The sequence below is a fragment of the Enhydra lutris genome, unplaced genomic scaffold (assembly GCF_002288905.1).
Source record: "Enhydra lutris kenyoni isolate GAN:26980312 unplaced genomic scaffold, ASM228890v2 scaffoldscaffold6, whole genome shotgun sequence".
Lineage (NCBI taxonomy): Eukaryota > Metazoa > Chordata > Mammalia > Carnivora > Mustelidae > Enhydra > Enhydra lutris.
In genome coordinates, this window is record NW_019154090.1 from 38,154,655 (window position 1) to 38,177,484 (window position 22,830).

The 22,830-nt window shown below is 40.4% G+C and overlaps 1 protein-coding gene across 1 annotated transcript in view; it reads left to right on the forward strand.

Moving 5' to 3' along the window:
- Positions 1–10,995: 10,995 nt before the first annotated feature.
- LOC111141782 (serine palmitoyltransferase long chain base subunit 3) overlaps positions 10,996–22,830 on the forward strand; it is a 135,544-nt gene continuing 123,709 nt past the window's right edge. The window contains exon 1 of the mRNA XM_022494591.1: positions 10,996–11,436. Coding sequence (XP_022350299.1) covers positions 11,320–11,436 — 117 coding nt within the window. The 5' untranslated portion in view covers positions 10,996–11,319. The remainder of the gene's footprint in view (positions 11,437–22,830) is intronic.

A 22,830-nucleotide genomic window follows, 5' to 3' on the forward strand; every position in this document is an offset into this window, starting at 1 on the left:
TTTAGGCTGTTTCATTTGACAGAGAACATCCAGGCCACCATCTTTTTACAAGCCCACTTGTTTTTTGTTTGTTTGTTTGTTTTTTCACCTTCTTTACTTGCAAACAAATTAAAACTACATGGCACATTTCCTGCAGCAAGTTAAGTATGAAGCATCAGGACCTGTGTATGCCAGGAGAATGAAGAATATGTCTCAACCATGACATAAACACCTAGTTGTACATGACTCATAAAGGAATGTGACAAGAGCCAAAAAAAAAAAAAAAAAAAAAAAGGAAAGAAAATATTTTGAAGTCAGAATGCACTTAGCTTCAGTCTTATCACAAACTTGTGGTTTGGCATCAGCAGCAAGAGCCTGGAGCCAAGCAGGCAACCTCTCTTGATGCTAGACTACTAAGTAATGTTATTGAGAGTCAGAGACCGAGGCCCTGCCCTTCCTTTTCCTGGACAAGTGTCCCCTGGGTAAGTAGATAAATGGCTTCTCAGGTCAGCAACACGTACTACCTCAATCAATCCACATACTAACTCAAGTCAATCCAACAATCCACAGACCCAACTGAGTGCCTGTCTCTGCATGAATATTATGCCTGACACGAGAAGGAATGCTTTAGGAGCATGTGGTAAATATAGTTTTCCCTCTTTGGCCACAGTGATTTTTAATTCCCCCTAAATCTTCTTGATAGGTAAATTCCCCATTAAACAGCTTGGAACCTTAAAGTTAAAACAAGCTTGAGGTTTGACAAAATTCATTCAATTGTACTCTTAGGTTTGTGCATTTCACTATATGTAAATTCCACCTTTAAAATAAAAAAGAAACCACAAACCACCGTGAGATACAACTACACACAAGAATGTATAAATTTTTAAAAGACTGACCATACCAAGTGTTGGTGAGGATGTGGAGCAACTGGAATGTTCATGGTACAAACACTTGGGAAACGATTTGTCAATATCTTCCTAAGCTGAACACAGCTTAGGAGGATACTTTATGTCCCAGTGATTGCATTCCTAGATACATAATCAAAATTGATGTATGTCTATGATTACCAAAAGCTATATTTATCTCTATATAAAATTCGTGGTAATAATCATATTAATAGCTAAAAACTAGAAACAACTTGATGTCTACAATAGAATGGATAAATGATAGGATGTTTATAAAATGAAATACTACATACCACTCAAGTTGAACAGGTTGCCACGACACACTGCAACATGGAAAACTCTCTTAAATGCAATAACTGAATGAAAGAAGCCACACATAAATGAATATATACTGTATAATTCTGTATAATAAAAATAAGAGGCAGAACTGATCTATGGTGGTAAAAATCAACATGTTATGTTCTTTTGGGGAGAAGAGAGTAATGAATGGGGCAGGGCATGAGAAGATTCTGTAAGCTAAGCTGTCCTATTTCTCCATCTGGGTGATGATTCCTAGATGTGTTTGCTTCTTGAAAATCCATTGAGTTGTACACATAGTATTTTTTTGTCTAAGTAATTAGACTGTGATAAAAAATTGCTATAAAGGGGCTCCTGGATGGTCCCATCAGTTAAGCATCTGCTTGTTAAAATAAGCAAAACCTTTGGCTCAGGTTACGATTCTGGAGTCCTGGGATTGAGCCCCGTAGGGAGCTCATTATTCAGAGGGGAGTCTGCTTCTCCCTCTGCCCCTCACACAGCTCTCTCTCACTCCCTCTCTTTCTCTCAAATAAACAAATAAAACTTTTTAAAATTTTTCTGTAAAAAGGTTGGGTATGTTCAACTTGAATAAAGCCATGAAAGCCTTTACAAACACACATTTACTATATTCTTTTTTTTAAATAATAAACTAAATTAAGTGACCTTCTGTGACTCTTCGTATATTTTAGATTATTAGTAATAGGCAGGCAGAATAATGATTTTCCAAAGATGTCCATACCCTAATCGCTGGAAACTGTGAATATGTTACCCTACATGGCAAAAGGGATTTTTCAGATGTGATTGAGGTTATCCTGAGATTATCTTGGATTATCCAGACAGTCACAATCTAATCATATGATTTCTGGAAAGCAGGCAACAGTTCCCAGGTGTGGTCAGCATTGATGTACAACCAAAGAAAGATGAAAGAGATGCAAAATTGCTGGCTTTGAAGATGGGGGAAGGAGGCCATTAACCAGGAATGAGGGTGACCTCGAGAAGGTAGAAAAGCCAAGGAAACAGCTTCTTCCCTAAAGCCTCCAGGAAAGAATGCATCTCTGTTCATACCTTGATTTTATCTGAGTAGGACCGAGGTTGGGCTCTTGACTTACAGAACTGTAAGATGATAAATTTGTGTTGTTACAGCCAAGTTTAGGGAAATTTGTTGCCACAGTAGTAGAAAACTAGCAGGGATAATGAACATATAATTTCCATTTATCTTCCCTGGTTAGCCAGATACAAAAGGATTTTTTTTCCCATCAAAGCTTTGGAGAAAGGATAGATTAGTTTTACTTTTTATGCAGATAAAACACATTTTCTGAACCCTTTCTTCATTCACATGCTTAGTGCTTTTATGATGCTTTTATGATGCTATAACTCAAATTCATGACTTTCCCCAGGTAGGATTGTAGAGACTCTTGTTCTATACATGTCCCACAAACTTTCCCTATCAGAGGCAGAAGGTTGCAGCTTTCCTGCTTCTCTTCCAAGTTTATTGAGGTTTTACTCAATAACCACATTTAGTTTGTCCGTAAGCTGTCTCTCTTCATCTTCAGGGTAATCCAATACTGATCATTCAAAAGATAAAATTAGCTCTCTGATCAACAGATTGGTGGACTAACTGGGGTTCATTTGTCCTTGTTTAGGTTCCCCCAAACAGACTCTGAGACAAGGATTTGGGTACAAGCATTTATTTGAAGGGTGTCTCCGGGAAGACTGGAATAGTAGAACAATGAAGGGAGGAAAGCTAGTAATAGGTGTTTTACTAAGAAGCTTATTGCTGATGGTAACAGGGACTCAGTCCCACTGCGGAGACTTGAGAGACTATGGCCACACCTCAGAAGGGTTCCGTAGAGAAGAAGAACACAGGCATGTATGCACCAGCTCTTGCCTTTCATTGGTTTATGGTTGCTCCCAGGTGTGTGTGTCCCCAGCTTGACTAGCCACGATGCACAAGCAGAGCACACCCAATGATTGAAGAACCCATGCAATGTAGAGAGACACAGGGAACAGCCGGCGCATGAGAACGGGCTGTCAGGGCCCCCAGAGGACACCAAGAGGATATGAATGAGGCACGGACTGTCTCTGCCTCCCTGGATTTGATCTACTTCCAGACAAAGGCCTGTGGTGAGAAAAACTATAAATATTGAATTATTCATGACTTCCCCAATCACAATTGTGCACAAAATCCAGAGATGTGAACACTAACTTCATTAAGAGTAACAATTTGTACCCCATAGCAGACAAACTGGCATGGTCGCTCTCTGGGTTTTCTCAGAGAATTGAGAAATTCTTTGCCTCTCTCTTTCCCATTCTAGGGTTGCCCACATAGAAGTCTGCTATGAAGGGAGTAGAAAGTGAGGGGCCATGTTTCTGCTCTGCTGGGTTTGCATAGTCTTTCCATAGTGTAATGCATCCAGTCTTGCTCTCGGCAACAGTGAGTCATGGCACCACCCCAGATGGTGTCCTGGGTGGTCTGTGGCACAATTCACTATGCTACTAGGCTGCTCAGTGCTGAGCAGTGTCACTAAGACACAATAGGTATCCCTCCCTATCCTTCCATGTATCCATTGACAGCTCTGTGATTTCCTGGCAGCCTTGAGTAGTCTACCTCATCCTCAAGATCACTTTCCAGTCTTGCTTGGGTCCCACTAAAATGCCTGCAATTTCCTGCCACCCACTTGGGGGACAGGGTCAATCAACAGGGCTGGGAAGTTTCCTACAACCACCTGTCTACATCCTTTCCACACACCCCTCTAGCTCCACATATCCCTCCCGCCATTGGGAAAAGACTTCAGATTTACCTCCTCACTTGAAGAAGTTATCTGTCTCTCCTCACTGTTACATGACTCTTTTGTCACATATTTTCCCACTCAAGCCTCACATTAATGCTTTCACACTACTCTCTCTGCCTGAAACATTCTTTCCCCATCTTGTCTCCTGATAACTCGCCTATTCATGCACGAAGGTCTGGTTCAAATCCTGCTTCTGATGTGTGGTTTTCCACAGCAGGCAAAATTGTTTGTTCCCTCACCTGTGCTCCCTAGTTCTCGATTCTCCTCTAATATTAGTTTAGAGCTCTCCGTGTGTCCCTCTTGCCCACAGTTCTTCAAGAGCAGGACTGTGTCAGAGTCATCTGGGATGAATGGGTTTTCACATCTAATTATCCATTTCAACCATTAAAGAGATAACAAAGTAAAGCTTTATCAAGAATTCAAGTCAACAGAATTTGAGAATTCAAGTGTCCAGTAATTTCCTTATAATATTCTACTTGCATAATAAAGAAGCAAATGTAATTAAAATAAACTTATCTCAGAGACATAATTTTTTAAATCTAGATTATGACCCACATTTGGTTTCTATTCAATCTAGTTACACTGTTAGGAACCTCAACCTCACTAGTAGGGTACACCTGTTCCTTAAAGTTGGGTAATTGTATTTTTAATCCTGGGAATGTTGAAATTAATAAGGAGGTAATAAGGAAAATCAAACTCATAGTATTAATGTTTGCCTGTTAAATTTAGGAATAATGCATGTGTGTGAATGACATTAAAAAAATCTGTAATATTTAAGGTGCTTTCACATAGCAGTTTTGTAATTTTAAGTTGAGACATCTAATAGAACACTAATTCATAGACAACATTGGAATATCAAGGAGAACTTGGATTTGCCCTAAGCATATTTAAATTTATTAAAGTTATATACAGCCACTTCAGAAAACAGTGTGGAGATTCCTTAAGAAATTAAAAATAGAGCTTCCCTATGACCCTCCAATTGCACTACTGGGTAATTATCCCAAAAATACAGATATAGTGAAAAGAAGAGCCATCTGTACCCCAATGCGCATAGCAGCAATGACCACAGTCGCCAAACTGTGGAAAGAACCAAGATGCCCTTCCACAGACCAATGGATAAGGAAGATGTGGTCCATAATACACTATGGAGTATTATGCCTCCATCAGAAAGGATGAATAGGGGCTCCTGGGTGGCTCAGTGGGTTAAAGCCTCTGCCTTCGGCTCAGGTCATGATTCCAGGGTCCTGGGATCAAGCCCCACGTAGGGCTCTCTGCTCCGCAGGGAGCCTGCTTCCTCCCCCCTCTCTCTCTCTGCCTGCCTCTCTGCCTACTTGTGATCTCTCTCTGTCAAATAAATAAAATCTTAAAAAAAAAAAGAAGAAAGGATGAATACCCAACTTTTATATCAACATGGAGGGGACTGGAAGAGATTATGCTGAGTGACATAAGTCAAGCAGAGGGAGTCAATTATCATATGGTTTCCCTTATTTGTGGAGCATAAGAAATAACACGGAGGACATGGGGAGAGGGAGAGGAGAAGGGAGTTGGGGGAAATTGGAGGGGGAGATGAACCATGAGAGACTATGGACTCTGAAAAACAATTTGAGGGTTTTGGAGGGGTGGGGGGGTGAGATTTGGGTGAGCCTGGTGGTGGGTATTATGGAGGGCACGTATTGCATGGGTGTGGTACATAAACAATGAATTGTGGTACACTGAAAAGAAGTTAAAAAAATAAATTTAAAAATTTAAAATAAAAAAAAAAATTAGAGGTAATATTTATAAAGCACATATTACCATGGCTGGTTCATAATAAACTATTAATAATAAATTTTTTATATAAGCCATTTTTTTACTTGGCAAGGTTTTGCTTATTAAGGCTAGAAGTTTCTCCAGTAGCCTTTTGAAGTTCTTAAAAGAACATAAAATACAATTGTTGTTATGTTTCAAATTTTAAAAGGATTTAATTAAATTTTACATATTTTAAAGTAGTGCAGTAACTCAGTTTATAAATGGCACTGTTTGTTTCAGGAGAATTTAGCCTACTCAACATGCATCAGTCAAATATTAGAGAACTCATAATCACTAGCACAGTTTTCTTATTTCATACAAAAGTCATAACAAGATTTATAGATTGAGGGAAAAAAGATTTATAGATTGAACTTATCTAGGTTTTCAATTTGTAATTTAATATGTCAAATATTAATTTAAAACCCACTTAAGTAAATCATCATTGTTTTGTGCTAAGAATTCCTTAAGGGAACTAAGAAACTCTAGTGACAAAAATAAAATTTTCTGATTAACAAAACTAGGTAGGTTTCATGAGGAGTTCATCCCCAAACATCTGGAACAGCTGGGTTATAGGAGAGGCTCTGGCATACTTCTGAGAAGTACCTAATTTTATGTTTTCAGAGTCTCAACCCTGAAAATCTGTGGGAGGAGGGGCAGGGAGGAGATGGTTGTTGAAGTGTAGTTGACACACAACGTTAACACTACAATTTTACATTAGTTTCAGGTATGCAATATAGAGATTCAACATCTTTATATATTATGCTATTCTCACCACAAGTGTAGCTACAGCTGTCACCACACAATTCTGTTATAATACCGTTGACTATATTCTCTATGCTGTGCCTTTCATCCCCATGACTTATTCAGGGAATCCTGTACCTCCCACTCCCTTTTACCCATTTTTCCCTTCCCCCAACCCCCTTCCCCTCTGGCAACACCGGATTGTTTTCTGTATTAATGGGTTTATTTCTGCTTTTTGTATATTCATTTGTTTTATGTTGGGTTCCACATACAAGTGATATGATATGATATTTGTGTTTCTCTTTCTGATTTACTCCACTTTACATAATAAGTTTGGAGTTTTCTTTTAACAGATGCCGTTCAACAGCTGAAGAGTCCAGACATCCATAGGCTTTGCTGAGGGCATTCTGAAGGTAACTGCTGCCCCAAAGACTCAGGCACACCACTCCTGGAGGATGATTATAAATGAAGAAAAACAAAATCACTCCACTGCTGCTGACTTTGGGGTAAGAGTCATCAATAACAGGGTTTTTTCTAACTTCAAATAGCATTGCCATTCTAGTAGCCAATGTTTCGAAAGAAAAAAAAACAACAACACAAAATCTGATGCCTGACATCTGTAGCATTGGTATCTGACCTTCTGATGTTATGGTGTTTACAAACTATTGATAAGAAACCCTTTTGATCTGAATTATTTCGACACCGAAAATTTTCTAGACTGAATTCTTTAGGGAATTTAAATACTTCTCTATAGAGGAATCCCAGACTATCCAATCCCAGGAGGAATGGAGGTATTGTTTGATGTTTGCATTTATTTAATAGACATAAGACTTTCAGGGATCAGGAGGCAAAATAAAAATTTATTTCTTATTTTGCTAATTCAATAAAATGTCTCAAAACATAACACCTTCTGTTATTTCTCTTTGTAGCAGTCGATGGTTGTCTGAAGGAGAGCTATCATGATATGTGGGAAAGGGACTTGCTCCGGACCCAGAGATTCTAGCTTGAGCTCTCACCCCTGTTTCTGCCCCATGGCCCTGTGTCTTTGGAAAGTCACTTAACTTGTGGCAACTTTGGTTTTCGCATCAGCGTCACACTCCAATACATAAGTAAAGATCAAGTCACAGAGAATGAATAGATTTCTAGACACTGTAAAATTCTGACCATTTATTTTGTTCATTTCCTCCCTTTTCTGCCAATGTTTTTGGAACATGTTATCAAGCCTCTGAATATCTCTTTCTTGCCTACTTCTATAAGCAGGCATCTGGGCCCAAAATTCCCTTCAGAGAATACCAGAAGGCCATGGTTAACTAATTTCATCTTTGCCTTTAATACACAAATGGACAGGTTTCTTTTTACTTTCACTAATGGGGTATCTTGAGTAGAAGATATGAAGGTGCTTCTAACTCTTGGTTTTGGGGGGTGGAGTCTGTGCTTGTCCCGTTCATTGTTGTATGGAAAAGCTTAGTGAATACCTAATACATCGCAATTATTTGAATATTTATTAAGTTTATTGGTTAATCTGAAGTGTGTTTCATTATTCAGAGACACCAAATCATACCCAATATTTAGTTGGTGTTTAAGTGTTGTTTGATATCTTAATATGTTCAAGCTTCTATAACAACATACCCTATACTGGGTAGCTTATAACCAAAAGAAACTTATTTCTGATGGTTCTGTAGGCTAGAAGTCCAAGATCAAGGAACTGGAAGATTTGAGCCTACTTCTTCTTCTTCTTCTTTTTTTTTTTTTTTAATTTCTTTTCAGTGTAACAGAATTCATTGTTTATGCACCACACCCAGTGCTCCATGCATTATGTGCCCTCCATAATACCCCCCATCTTTCAAAGTCCATAGTCTCTCATTGTTCATCTCCCCCTCCAATTTCCCACAACTCCCTTCTCCTCTCCATCTCCCTATGTCCTCCATGTTATTTGTTATGCTCCACAAATAAGTGAAACCATATGATAATTGACTCTCTCTGCTTGACTTATTTCACTCAGCATAATCTCTTCCAGTCCCGTCCATGTTGATACAAAAGTTGGGTATTCATCCTTTTTGATGGAGTTGAGCCTACTTCTTAAATGGTTATCTTTTCACTGTTACCTCACCTGGCTGAAAAGGCAAGGGAGCTCTAATCTCATTTACAAGGAATCCCCCAACAGGAACTAATCACCTCCCAGCTGCCCCACTTGCTAATATCATCACCTTGGTGATCATAATTTCAGTCTGTAAATTTAGGGGGACACAAAGATTCAGACCATAGCAATCAATGTCCTTAAACTCAAAGCTACAACTCAACTCAAAGAGATCGCCACACTTCTTTTGACTGGAGAAACAATGAGTCACCATGATTACACATATGCACAGTACCTGATGTTAAATGGCTGATATGTTGAGATGATTTTGTGCATATAACAATTCACATATCCCAACACGTCAAGTAAAGTAGAAAAGTTTCAAGGGTAAGAACATGTAGTAGGTATTTCCTGAAGGTTGATGAATGATTACTTAATGTTGGTAATTGGGATGAGGGGAAACAAAATGATGCAGATTTCAGTTTTGTTTTAAGATGTTTTCTTTACATACAGTTTTTGTCCCCTTGTAAAAGGAAAGTAAAGAAAAATAAAAAGAGAAGGAGGAGGAGGAGGAGACAGAAGGGTAGGAAAAAAGGAAAAAGTGGAAATTTGAAACACAAAAGGGAAGGAGAAGGGAGAAGAAAAGAAAAGAAGGTGGGATAGAAATACCTAACGTTCAGAATTTAGTTATCTTGAAATCTTTTTTCCAAAAATAATCTTGTATGGATCATTAGAGCTGAGTCAAAATAACACTGTGTCTTCAACTTGTCTTCCTAAGTAAGCTGGGGCAGTCAGGCCAGCAGTTATCGTGTGCCTCCTATATTTTCTTTTTTTTTTCTTAAGATTTTATTTATTTATTTGACAGGGAAAGACACAGAGAAAGAGGGAACACAAGCAGGGGGTGTGGGAGAGGGAGAAGCAGGCTCTCCGTTGTGCAGGGAGCCCAAGGTAGAACTCAGTCCCAGGACCCTGGGATCATGACCGTAGCTGAAGGCAGATGCTTAACAACTGAGCCACACAGGCACCCCTTCTGACATTTTGCGTAAGTCTAGAAGGAAATATCCAACACAGATTGACTCCCAGCATAACAACCATGGAAGAGAGAGACCAGTAAAAAGCTAGTTCTGCTCTGATGACAAAGTTGGAAGAAATGCACTAAAAATTCTGAGTTTGAGACACCAAGGGGTGGGCACACTTGGGATTAGCCCCATCCCATCATTTAGCCCAAGACCTTATCTTATTCCTTTCGCTCTCCCTGGGGCAGAAAAGATGGCAACCCTCCTATGCAAATCATGGTTAGAAAAGGCTTTATCATCACCTCCGCCATAAGCCACATCTTTCTGGAGGGAAAACAAACCCTATTCAGGAGAGCTGAGAACCAAGAAATGAGGCTCTGACTACAGGGGCCATCTCTATTTTTTCTGTTCTTGTTTTTTGCTAATGTGTGTGTCTCTGTTTTTGTCCATTGGCCCAGTATATGGCTGGGGTTTTTATTCCCATGTGCCTGATGTTAAAAAGTCTGATTCAGGGGAATCGTAACAGTGGGCTTGGGAGGACGGAACAGGCTGTAAATGATTGACACTGTCCCAAAAGCACAATGCCATCTGATGGTGATGGAACGCAGATGCCTAATGCACTGAGAGAATAAGAGTTAATGAGTAAACCACAGGTGTTCAGGACTGGGACACAGCAGACGCCACCTGCCTCACAACACCTGTGTCAGGAACAAACCCAAGCCACACATATCTTTCCCTGCTATCCCACTGGACATTAGCCCACCTGAAATGTTTTTCCCTTCTTAGCTGAAGAAACAGAGGCAAAGGAGAGTAAACGGCTCTCCCAAAGTCACGTGATAATGCAGACTTCACAAGAAACTGAACTTTCTGTCTCCCAGATTTGTGCGCTCCTGGAATCCTTGATGAGTTACTCCTCTCGTTATATCCCTGGTTTTAACATCAGGTGGGTTCTGAATAGTATTACTTTTTTTTTTTTTTGGCCATTTTTGGATTATGGTAAAATCCACATGACACAAAATTTCCCATTTTAACCATTTTTAAGTGTACAGTTCAGTGGCATGAAGTATGGTCACATGGTTGTGCAGCCATCACCGTCACCCACGGAACCAGCTCGAACTCTGTGTGCCCTTGAAACAGTAACTTCTCATTCTCCTCTTCCTCTGGGCAGTCCTGGCAGCCACTGTGAAGTGTTTTTTTTTCCCACAGGAAAAAAAAAAAAAGAGCAGTTTACAGCCAGCAGTTGTAATTAGATACAGGAGGGAGAGGGTGGGGGTAGACGTAAATTCGGAACTGACTACATGTAGGAGACCTTGACTGTGCTGTGTGTGTGTGTGTGTGTGTGTGTGTGTGTGTGTGTGTGTCTTTAAAAGATGCTCCACCTCCCAGCCCGCCTCCTTGCAATTTGCCACTGGGGTTTTGCAGTCTCCTGATTTCCTCTTGCCCCCCAAGGAGCCAGCATGGGCAATCTCCTTTGTAGCTTCAGGAGCAGGTCTGTTGCCCTGAAGGTTGCATTCTGAGCTGAGGAGTATAAAGGTAACCACTTGTTTTTCCTTTCAAAGATCTGCCCCAAAGATAGGCTGCGGCTCTCCTGGAAAGCCTGATCGGTAGGATTCCTTCAGGGGCTCAGCCCAAAGTGCTTCCTCCCATCCCCTCTCCAACTTCCAAGCCAAAGCTTGCCAAGAACCTCTGGAAGGAAACCTGCTGGATTCTAGCATTTCGCACAAATGGCTAATCCTGGAGGTGGTGCTATTTGCAACGGGAATCTGCACAATCACGAGAAACAGAGCGACGGCTCAGCCAGTGGAAACTGCCCGAAGAATGGGATAGTAAAAGAAGCCCAGGTAAGAGATGAGAACTCCCTGTAGTCTGAATGACTTGGACCTCTCTCCCTCCTTCTCTCCGAGGCTGTTTGGAGCTTGGAGCTGCCACACTGAAAGTCCTTCCTCTGAAATGTTTTATGTGTTTTGACACTTCGGCTAATTTCAAATGCTTGGCTACGAAAAAGTTGAGCCGTGGATGAAGGGGGAGCATGTCTCTGTACAAGAGCGGGTACACAGACCCGAGAGCCTTAAACTCCCCCCAATACGAACATAACCTACTAGACTTCTGCTTTGTTGTGAGCATTTTGGGGGGCAAAGCGCTGACTGTTCAGACTGGTCCCCTGCATTTCCGTGCATCAAAGGATCACAGCAGGCTACCCTCCTCGGGCTTGGGAAGGAAAAGAGCAGGGATAGTAAATGTGCTGAGGTGGTGTGGTGTGGGCGGCATTTTTCCCCAGTGCAGGAGAAATGCCTCTCTGGCTGAAAGGCGAATTCTTTGCCCTGTTTAGTGGAGTATTGTCATGGCTTACAGCTTGATTTGGGGCCAGAGCCCTTCTTTGAAAGGACATCACAGGCATTCCTTTCTGAGACACTTCAGAAAGGGTGGCTTATTGTTCGCGCTGCACACAGGAACTAAACAGGCTTTTCATTGTTTTCCCATTTGATACTTTTTTGTCTTTCTTGGCTCTTCGCGCTGACAGAATGTTGGATGGGGATGTGCCGGGGAGGGGGAGAAACTTCAGAAATGTTGTCAGTGTATTCAAAGACGGAGCCCGGGTGTACGAGGCAGCTGTGAAAAGGCAGTGCCCTCCTTCTCACGTAATGCCCTCTGCTAAAGCAGCACAGGTGAGCTCACCTGCTTCAGGAGCAAATTAGCATAGCCAAACAGGTGGCTTCACTCTTGGGAAATGCACAGCTGGGCAGGGAACCTGTGCAGTCCCGCATTACACATCCGTCCCCAAGGAGCCAGCACCCACCCAGGAAGAAGGTCAGATTGATCTAAGATCACAGGACAGGCATTGCTGGCTGGGGGCTGGCCCAGACCTCAGTGAATTGAATATATTCTTCCAGTTCGAAGAGGTGGGTGGGGAGGGACACTCTGGAGCCTGGGTGGGGGGGTGTCCCAAAATGTGTTCCCCTCTTAACAATAGGCATTACCCTAGGCTTGGACGGGTCCACTGACCCAGCAGAGTATCTGAAACGTATCACGATATGAAGAGAAAACATTCAACCCCTATCTTCCCCAGAGGGCAATCCTAATAATATCCACCCTCTGTCTGTCAGTGTTGATTCAGAGGGCTAACCACCCAAGATGCTCCTATCCCCTGAAATGCTGGAAACACCGGCCACACAACCGCTCACCCTCTCATCCAGTCTGACCCTGAGGCCTCTCGTTTGGGCAGAAAGGCCTTCAAAGCTGTTCTTCTGTCTCTTTAGTTTATCTTGGTTTTCTAACCACCTTCTCGTGTCTGAGGCTTGAAACTTAGCTAAATGGTTACAACCACTCCTAAGTAAAGATGAAACTCAAGATCCTCGAGATTCATTACTAATACTCCTGTAAGATAGAAAATACCCTTGGACATCAAGGCCTATCTCAGAGCAGAAGGAAACAGGAGGACAGCTGTTGCCTCTTCCAGAGCTCCCTCTGACGGGCCATCCAGAACCTGTTGGTTCAGATATATTTAGGTGTTCCTAAGTTGGAACTGGCTTCCACTGAAAGCCTCAGTTATGACTTGAAAAATATTTTCCAGAAAGAATAAACCCAGCTGAGATCTTGATGCAGGAAGACAGACAAGGGCCTGTTTTCCCCCTTGAGGAGGAGATAGTCATCTTGACTGCATGATCGTCGTCACTAGTTTTAGTACATTTTGCTTTAGAGAACTTCAACCAACAGATCTTAACCCAAACCCTTGACAGTTGGCAAGAGCAATTCATAAAGGCTTACAGATCTCCTGGGCCCGTGGTCTTCCCAACACGTTCTGCCAGGCTTAAGGTCGTAGGAAGTAGAATCGAAGATTGTACTAGCTTCTCCCAAAATCCCCTCATGCTTTCTCTTCCTGCTTCTTTGCAATCATACAGCAATACCTCTGTTTCTTTTATGTGTCACAGGACCCTGTGGGACTCCTAACAAAGGGTTGTTTGGTGCAAAAAAGAGTATGCAAATCATTGTTAGTCACTCTCCTTAGAACCTTCCTTCTCTTTGTCCCAGTGTAGCCTGGTTTCAACACCCTCGTGGGAGAGCCCAGCTCACTACCCCGATACCAAGTTGGGCAAGGGAGCGGACTCCTTCTCTCTGGAAAACTTCTAGTTCCTTTTTGGAGTTTTTTGGAGCTTGACCTTTTTGTGTGTTGTTTTCTCTTTAAACCCTACATGACCTGAGGATGCACGGATTCTTGGTTTTCATCACTGATTAAGTCTCTTTATTTGTTAACTCGTAATTTGTCATCCTACCTCCGACTTCTGACAGATGGACCCTCAGTCAGTAACAGAACACTCTTGTCCTAAAGGATTTATTCTCTCTGCTCATGAGCATATCCATATACATGATGGAAGGGCCCTTAATATCTTAACTCAAACTTGTTATTTCCTATTTACTTAATACCCATAAAATTAACTGGGGATTACTAGTCACATAATTGCTTTTTCAATCCCACTCATTAATCCTGACCTGGCTATACATTCATATTAAGAAAGCCTGAAGCTGGGGAGGTAGTCCCAGTGTCTTCTTTGTTCTAAATACTGCATCGCCTCCAAGTTACCTTTTCATGGGATGGGGGTCTGCATTTACCCCTTGTTACCCTGATCCTATAGGATCAAGGAAAACTGTTGAACTTCTCCCTAATCACTCCTTCCCTAGAAAACAAAAATGTCCCGACATTAGAGTATTCTAATTCGCTGAGTTTTTGACCCTGGATGTTGTACTTTACAAAATGTAGTATAGACAGACCTGAGAGGTAGTTGCTCATTCTACCATTTATTTGTTCACGCACCAATATTTATTAAGAATCTCTTGTCCCTGGGACATATAAAGATGTACAAAATAGGACTATTTAGCTATTAGGAAAAAGCTTATATGCAAATTGAGCAATAAATGCATTAAGTTAAATGATGGTACAGGACAAGAGCTGTCACAAAGCACCTATGATTTAAGGACAAATGCGTGGTACAGATATTAAATACCGGAAGTTCAGAGAGAAGGAAAACAATGGCCTATATCAGTGAGATGCTATATACCAGGACTCAACTAAACACTTTACATAACAATCTCCTGGGCTCTCATTCCAACCCCGTGAAGTGGTAGCATCATGTCCAATTTACAGATGAAAAAACATAAGAGATTAAGGAACCTGTGCAGAGTTACAGGCCCCAGAGCCAGGATTTGAACCCAAATCCATATTGCTCCAAAGCCAGTTTCCTCTCTACTATATTCTAAGAAGCCCCAGGTTGGGGTGGCCCATGATGGCTTTGTAGAGCAGAGAGGACTCCGACTGAATTTGGAGACATTTGAAATGGCAAAGCAAATAAGGCATTTATTCCTGGGGGCCAAATAAAGAAAAGAAGAGAGAGGGACCCCAGAGATGAATGTAAGCATTGCTAGGTGAGGGGCAGGGGAGCAGAGGTCATAAATCATTCCAGAAAGGAAGGAGGGAAAAAGCAAAGGCTGTGAGGCATGACAGAGTGCAGAACATTTGAGACACTTCTCTCAATTTGGTGAAGCTTCAGCATAAGAGAAAGGGCCATGCCCAGTTGGTACTCAATAAATGTTCCCTGAAGGGGAAAGAATAGGCAGATTTTTGGAAATCCTTCCTAGCTCTGTAACCATTGAATATGAGCCTCTGTTCTCCTTACTTTTTCATATCCTTCTGAAGCCTACAATGTCCTGGTACATCTGCTTCTCTGTTACAGTATAAACTTCTGGACAGTGAGAACCATGACTTACAGTTTAATTGCACACAGTGGTCGCTACCTGACAGGCCCTTGTTACACCTCCATCCATACCAAATATTCATGTCTGTGGGGATCGTCTAAGCTGCACACTGATGGAGACAGTGGTCAATAATCTCACCAATTATAAAGAGAACTCATAAACTACAAGTTTTGGAGATTCCTTGCAATTGCTCTGAATGCTCATCCACTCTTTCCTCCTACAATCATTTTCTACTAGCTTTTGTGTTTTGGTTCTCATTTCCTTTAACATATCCTCAACATGACAATGTTTCTCTGAGATCTCCTTAAAGAGTCTCATTTTTTCACGGGTTCATCATTCTAAAGCATTCTCATACGTCAGATGCTATAGCCATTCAGATGAAAATATTCTGTCTTTATTAATAGTAGCTCATCAATGTGGCAGATAAGTAAATAAATAACTATAATATTTAATGACAAGTTCTATAATAGATGTTGCAATTATTTATTACTGTATAACAACTACTCCAATACCCCCCAAACTCAATAGTTTTAAACAGTTGCTGATTATTTCTGTGGGCTATGAATTCAGGCAAGTCTTGGTAGGGATAGCCGTCTGTGCTCCATATGATGTTTAATGAGCATCCTGTATAGACCCACTGAGACCTTGGTGCTGGCTGTTGTCTGGGGAACCTTGTATCTCCTTCACAGGGATACCCTTACCATGTGGTCTCTCAGTATCAATAGAGTAGCTCGAGCTTCTTTAAATGAAGGCTAGCTTCCAAGAGAGTGAAAATGGAAACCACACTCCTCTTAAGGCTTAGGTTCACTTCTACCTCATTCTGTTGTCAAAGTTAGTCACAAGATGCAAGGGGAAGAGAAATGGGCTCTGCTTCTTAATGAAGCAAGCTTGCAAAGTCACATTACAAAATGTTGTGAGGGATCAGAGGAACTATTGTGACCATCTTTGGAAACAGTCCATCACAGCAGAGATCTATGAACCATGTTTGGAAATACACAGAAGGAAGGGGGCATCTGACCCAGGATAGGAAGGTAAAGAAGTCACTCTTGGCCTGACTTTTAAAGGCAGAGTAACCAGGCACAGGTCATGGAAAGGCATCCTAAACAGAAGGAAACACTCTTAGATACAAAACATCAAGGCATGATGTGTTTGGTCATTGGATGTTGAGTAAATGGGACTAAGTTTTGGATGTTTAATGGAGATAAGCAGGTAATAAGCCTGTAAAAGTAGGTGGGATAAGCTCATAAAATACCTTTTTCTTAGTTTACATTCCCCCAAGAAACAGACTCAGACATAAGGATTTGAGACAAGAAACTTATTTGGGAGGTGAACCCAAGTATTAAGGAAATGGAGAAGTGAGACACAGAAGAAAAGGAAGTCAATACATTCATGAACAGGTTACCACTGTTGGCAACTAGGGCTCAGATTTTCTTTTATTTAGTGGGGGCAGGGGCAAGCAACTCGATAATGGTGTAGAATGTGCCTCAAAGTTATTCCGACTAAGTCATAAGAAAAAGAGGTATATGTAACTAACACCTGTCCTTCATCAGTTGAGGGAGTCTCCCAGGAACATTAACAATAGAGCACTCCTAGCCTGACTACATAGGACCAGAGATAGCCCTCAAACTGAGTTATAGGTGCTTGTAGTAAGAAATCATTAGAATGCCAGGAGATCTGGATAGCAACAAAAGTGTATAACCATATATATTTGTAATGAGGGAGTTTTGAGAAGAGAATCGACATGATCAAATGTGGTTTTCTCAGGCTGTGTGGGTTTTATCTCTGGTGACTTTTAGAACATGGCATTGTGGATTATCTTTGGCCTAATGGACTAGTCATTATGGAAGACTAGATTATGCTATTAAACAACATAAACAGAACCTCCTACTACTATAGCTGGCAATGGAGAAAACAAAAGCAGTATGTCAGGGTTAAATATCATTAACATGATTTTCTCCTTTTGCATTCAAAGAAACTGAAAAAGTAGAAATTGTGAAGAAAAATGTGGTGGACTTTATCTACATAAAAATCTAAAACTCTATGGGAAAAAAAACATAAAGAACAATGAATAAAAATCAATTGGAAAAAGTAATTGAAATAAAAGCTCCATTTATGCTAACATCAGAAACATGTTTTACTTGGGAATGAATGTAAGAAGTGAAAAATCAATTTGAAGAGAAAATCAGTTTTGAAGAGCAGCATTTAAATGCTGCTGAGGGACATAAAAACAAACTGGAATAAGTGTAAAGGCATACAATCTTCATGGATAGGAAGACTCAAGATAAAAACTATGTTAATTCTGCCTAAATTAATCCATAAATTTCATGTGAGCCCAATAAATAACATCATTTTTTTGAGCCAGATGGAATGACTTTTAAGAATAATGTGGAAAAATTAACAAACAAGAATAAACAGCAAGTTTATGAAAAAGAATTATATTGAGAGGGAACCAGCACTACCCATGTTATGCAGTGTAAGAATTAGAATAGTTTTATAGTAGCACATGGAACACACAGATAAATATTGTATTAATTGTTAAAATTAATCCATAATAGTGCTAAAATATAAATTTTTAAAAATAGTTGCATGTAGAAACTATAATAGGAGCCATTAAAAAAACATTGAAAATTTGATGACATAAAAATCAAATATTTCTTGGGGCACCTGGGTGGCTCAGTGGGTTGAAACCTCTACCTTCGGCTCAGGTCATGATACCGGGGTCCTGGGATCGAGCCCCATGTCGGGCTCTCCACTCGGCGGGGGTCCTGCTTCCTCCTCTCTCTCTGCTTGTCTCTCTGCCTACTTGTGATCTCTGTATGTCAAATAAATAAATAAAATCTTTTTAAAAATCAAGTATTTCTTTCTGCATGGCAAGAAAACAAAAATAACACCATAAAATAATCAGAAGGTAAATTACAGACTAGGAAAAATGTTTGCAATTCATATCATGAGATGTTTTATATATATATAAACTTTCAGAAACCAATACAAAAAAATGTACAAAACCAAAGCAAAAAATAGAGGGAACGATATGAAGAAAGTCCAAGTGGAAATACAAAAGGTAAGAAATGGGAAAAGATCAGGGTGAGAACAGGGAAGGAAAGTAATATACTAGGATCAGTTTTCCATGAGAAGGGAAAGAAAAGATTGTATTTCATGTTGTGTCTGTATGATATAAAAGCAAGTTGAGGGGTGCCTGGGTGGCTCAGTGGGTTAAGCCTCTGCCTTCGACTCAGGTCATGGTCTCAGGATCCTGGGATTGAGCCCCATGTCAGGCTCTCTGCTCGGTGGGGAGCCTGCTTTCCCCCCTCTCTCTCTGCCTGCTGCTCTGCCTACTTGTGATCTCTATCTCTGTCAAATAAACAAATAAAATAAAAAAAAAAAAAAAGGCAAGTTGAAACTTAATTGGTATAATCTAATTATTTTGATCACTTCAATTATAATAGTAAGGTCAATAAATAACATTATTGGTAATTGCTCCCTACCAAGTCCTTTTATAAAATTTGCCTCATTTAATTATCATAACAATACTGCCAAATGGATATTATGAGCCATGTTTGTATAGATGAGGAAATTGAGGCTCTGATAACATAAATAAGTTCCCAAGGTCACACAGCTAGAAGAAAACTGGGACATAAACTCTACATCTTACCCCTTAGCCAATTTTTTTTACTCTAACACTTTGCCCTAGACCCCTTGATATTATCTGCTTTCAATTAAAACTAAGCCTAGAAACCTTTACTTTAAGAACTGAAAATAATTCCAGTTGCCTCAGTTATCAAAGAAAAGAAAGAGTCTTATGCTTTCATTGTGACCACAAATAGTTTAGATTATCATGCTCCCACTCCTAATACATGTTGGCCTATAGTTAAGAACCTTGGGAGGTAATCAAGAAAATAATAACTATAATAATCTCCAACATGTATTGAATCTTTCTAAATGCCAGGCATTCTAAGTGCTTTGAATTCATCATCTGCAACATTCCTCTGAGGTAGATACTCTTATTATCAGACCCATTTTATTTTATTTTATTTTATTTTACTTTATTTTATTTTATGATTTTATGTATTTATTTATTTGAGAGAGAGAGAGATCGCACACAGGGATGAGAAAGGTGGGAATGGGAGGGCAAGGAGACTCCTCACTGAGCTTGGAGCCCAGGAGGACTCCCTTCCGTGACCCTGAGATCATGACTTGAGCTGAGATCAAGTCATATGCTTAACCTACTGAGCCACCCAGGCAGCCCTATCAGACTCATCATAGAGGTCTGATAGAAGGAACAGAAAGTTTAAGTAAGTTAACCATAGTCCTCAGCTCACAAGTATCAACGCTGGGTTTGGAAACTAGGTTTGTCTAATTCTAGAACCAAGGTCCTTAGTCTACACTGCTTCTCTAACCACAAGATATTAATAGAAATAGGATTCATACCATCTTCCACAGGGAAGGGGCAAACTGAACTCAGCCTTGAAGGGCAGACTCAGTGTGGGTTAAAAGTATTGTGGATTATTTTGCTTTCTTTATTGTTCTTTTTTTAAAAAAATTAATTTATTTATTTGACACAGAGAGAGAGAGAGAGAGAGATCAATCACAAGTAGGCAGAGAGGCAGGGAGAGAGAGAGGGGGAAGCAGGCTCCCCGCTGAGCAGAGAGCCTGATGCGGGGCTCGATCCCAGGACCCTGGGATCATGACCTGAGCCGAAGGCAGAGGCTTTAACCCACTGAGCCACCCAGGCGCCCCTCTTTATTGTTCTTAATGAAAATTTAGCTTAGCACCAAACTGTCACATACCAGAGCTTTCAATACGAAGCACAGTCCACTCGTGGACAAACTACATTGAAGCACTGGCCATCCCCCACCCCACTCTTCACTTTAAACAACTCCGAACTTAAAGAAAATAGACCCACATAACTCTAAGTTATATGGACTCAGACTGAGTCCCAGATGTAGCTCTGGAGATACTCAGTTTTTAGAACTTCTTTAAGGGCACATGGCCACCCTGAATAGGCAGTTAAATTAGCACAAGATTTCCTGGTTATAGTGACATCTTGGACATGTGATGTGATATATGAAGGATAGTGTGCAAATTCTTTGGGGTATTCCCATTGAGAGATGGAATCTATTCCACTCCCTTTGAATCTGGGCTGGACCTAATGACTTACTTGGCCAACAGCATGAGACAGAGGGGATAATCTGGAACTTCTGATACTAAGTGACAGGAAGCCTTGTAGCTTGAACCTAGTCATCTTAGAACACTCCCTCTTGGAACCCAGCCACCATGCTTGGAGAAAGCCCAAGCAGTCCCAAAGAGAATCCCAAGTATGTCCTTGCTGTGCCCCTGGCTAAGATGCAGCACCAATGTAGACTGTGTGAGTAAGCTATCTCGGAAGTAGGTCCTCCAGCCCTGGTGTCTATCTGCTTCTATTGATACTTCATGCGGTAGAGATGTGTTGTCCCCACTGAGCCCTGCTCAAATTATAGACTCCTGAGCAAACAAATGATGTTCTAACGGTTGCAATGGTTTGTTAAACTGCAAGAGATAAAGGAGCGGGTGGATATTCTCTTTCTTTGAAATGCCCAGAAAAATCCCTCTGCAATCTCACTTAATAACCATTTTTAGTGCTAACGTTTGCATTTTGAGGGAAGAGTTTGTTTGGGCCATCCATTTGCATTTAACCTATGGCAAAGATGTCTTTCCCAAAGCTGTACATTTCTATTTTGTTTTGCTTGTGTTTTGAAATAAGGACAGTATGCTTTAAGATGAGGGTCTGGCGGGTATATCCAAATACGAAATATGAGAAACGCAAATATCATCAGTGCAAAAACACCATCATTTGAATGCTATCAAATTTGATGTGTAATTATTCAACCAGAGGAGGCTATAATTCAGTGCATTATCTATGAAAAAAGAGCTGACTCAGAAGTATATGTGTGTTCAGGTGCAGACGTTTTTATTAATTGAAAGAATACATATTTTTAGTTAATATATTTAATATCAACCAATTAAATACTAATTTTATCTATTTATTTAAGTTTCCTAGAACAACTTTCCCTTTGGAAGTACTGCTAAAGTTAGATTGATATTATCCTAATTACTTGCAAGAAATCAACTACATTTATTTTTAAATACACTTAATCCTTTTTTTTTATAGAATTATTTATTTCACAGAGATCACAAGTAGTCAGAGAGGCAGGCAGAGAGAGAGGAGGAAGCAGGCTCCCTGCTGAACAGAGAGCCCGATGTGGGGCTCAATCCCAGAACCTTGGGATCATGACCTGAGCCGAAGGCAGAGGCTTTAACCCACTGAGCCACCCAGGCACCGCTAAATACACTTAATCTTTTTATTACATATTGTTGCATTTGTCTCAGTGGACCTGAACTAATGTAGTTTTTCTGGAATTCTGAAGTATACCAACCCATAAATTCATGTGAGAAGGAGCTGTTGCCGCCAAATTAGAAACAAATTAAATTAGACTAACCATTTAAAAAAAAAAACACAACAACACTGTAAGCATAGCTCTGAGAAGTATTCAAAATTGTTCTCCACAATCTACTTTATTCATCATACTGCCAATCTGAATATTGCAGCCTCAAGAGTTTTACCATATTGGGTGACAGACCTTATGATTTTCAAAAGAAGCTGGAAATCCAAATGGGGTAGGAAGAGGTGCCAGAGAGAAAACTATCCTGATTTTTAAGTATTGGCATCTAATCTTTAAAAATCCAAATAGTGTGGATTTCAAGGATACATTGCTACCAGCCACAAATCTGTAACCTCTGAGCTATAAGCATATAGGATGGGAAAACTAAGAGGTCGTTAATTGAAATATTTTATTTGAAAATTGTTCAGGGAATTTGGGTCTTCTTAACTTAGACTTTATATTTTTAGAAAGCAATAGATGAGTCTCACATCTTCATTTTCTTGAGTTTTTATATTAACATTTGATCCTAAAATGTATAAGTCTGAGGAAAAAGTATGACCAACCACACATACTTGAATTCCCCAACCAAATATTAGGTCCCATTTGTCGAAATGTCCTAGAACTGACAATATTTTATTGGTCAAATCTCATCTTCAAGCTTCATAGGAAGTGACATACAAACCTTGCATTAGATAATGCAATCATAAGGCCTGGTCACTGTTACTGTTCTCTATATAAGCTATAACTGGGCCTTCAAAAGTTGCCTTAAAAAAGGCTTTGTGCAAGTCATGATCATCCTTGTAACTACAAGTTATACCTGACTGTTCTTTCTCTGCCTTGTGGGGCTTAGCCTCTTAGAAGTCAAGGATCCTCTTGAGAAGGTGATAGATACTTCCTATGGAAAGATGAGTGTGTCCATGAATCACAGGGCTTTCCATGTAGAGAATTCATGCCAACCCTGATCCCCAGGTTAAGAACCTTAGCTCTGGAGTGCCTTTACTAATTAGGCTACATCTGCTCTCACAACCCAACCAGAAAAACCAGCAAGTCAACCTCTCCAGAGAAGAT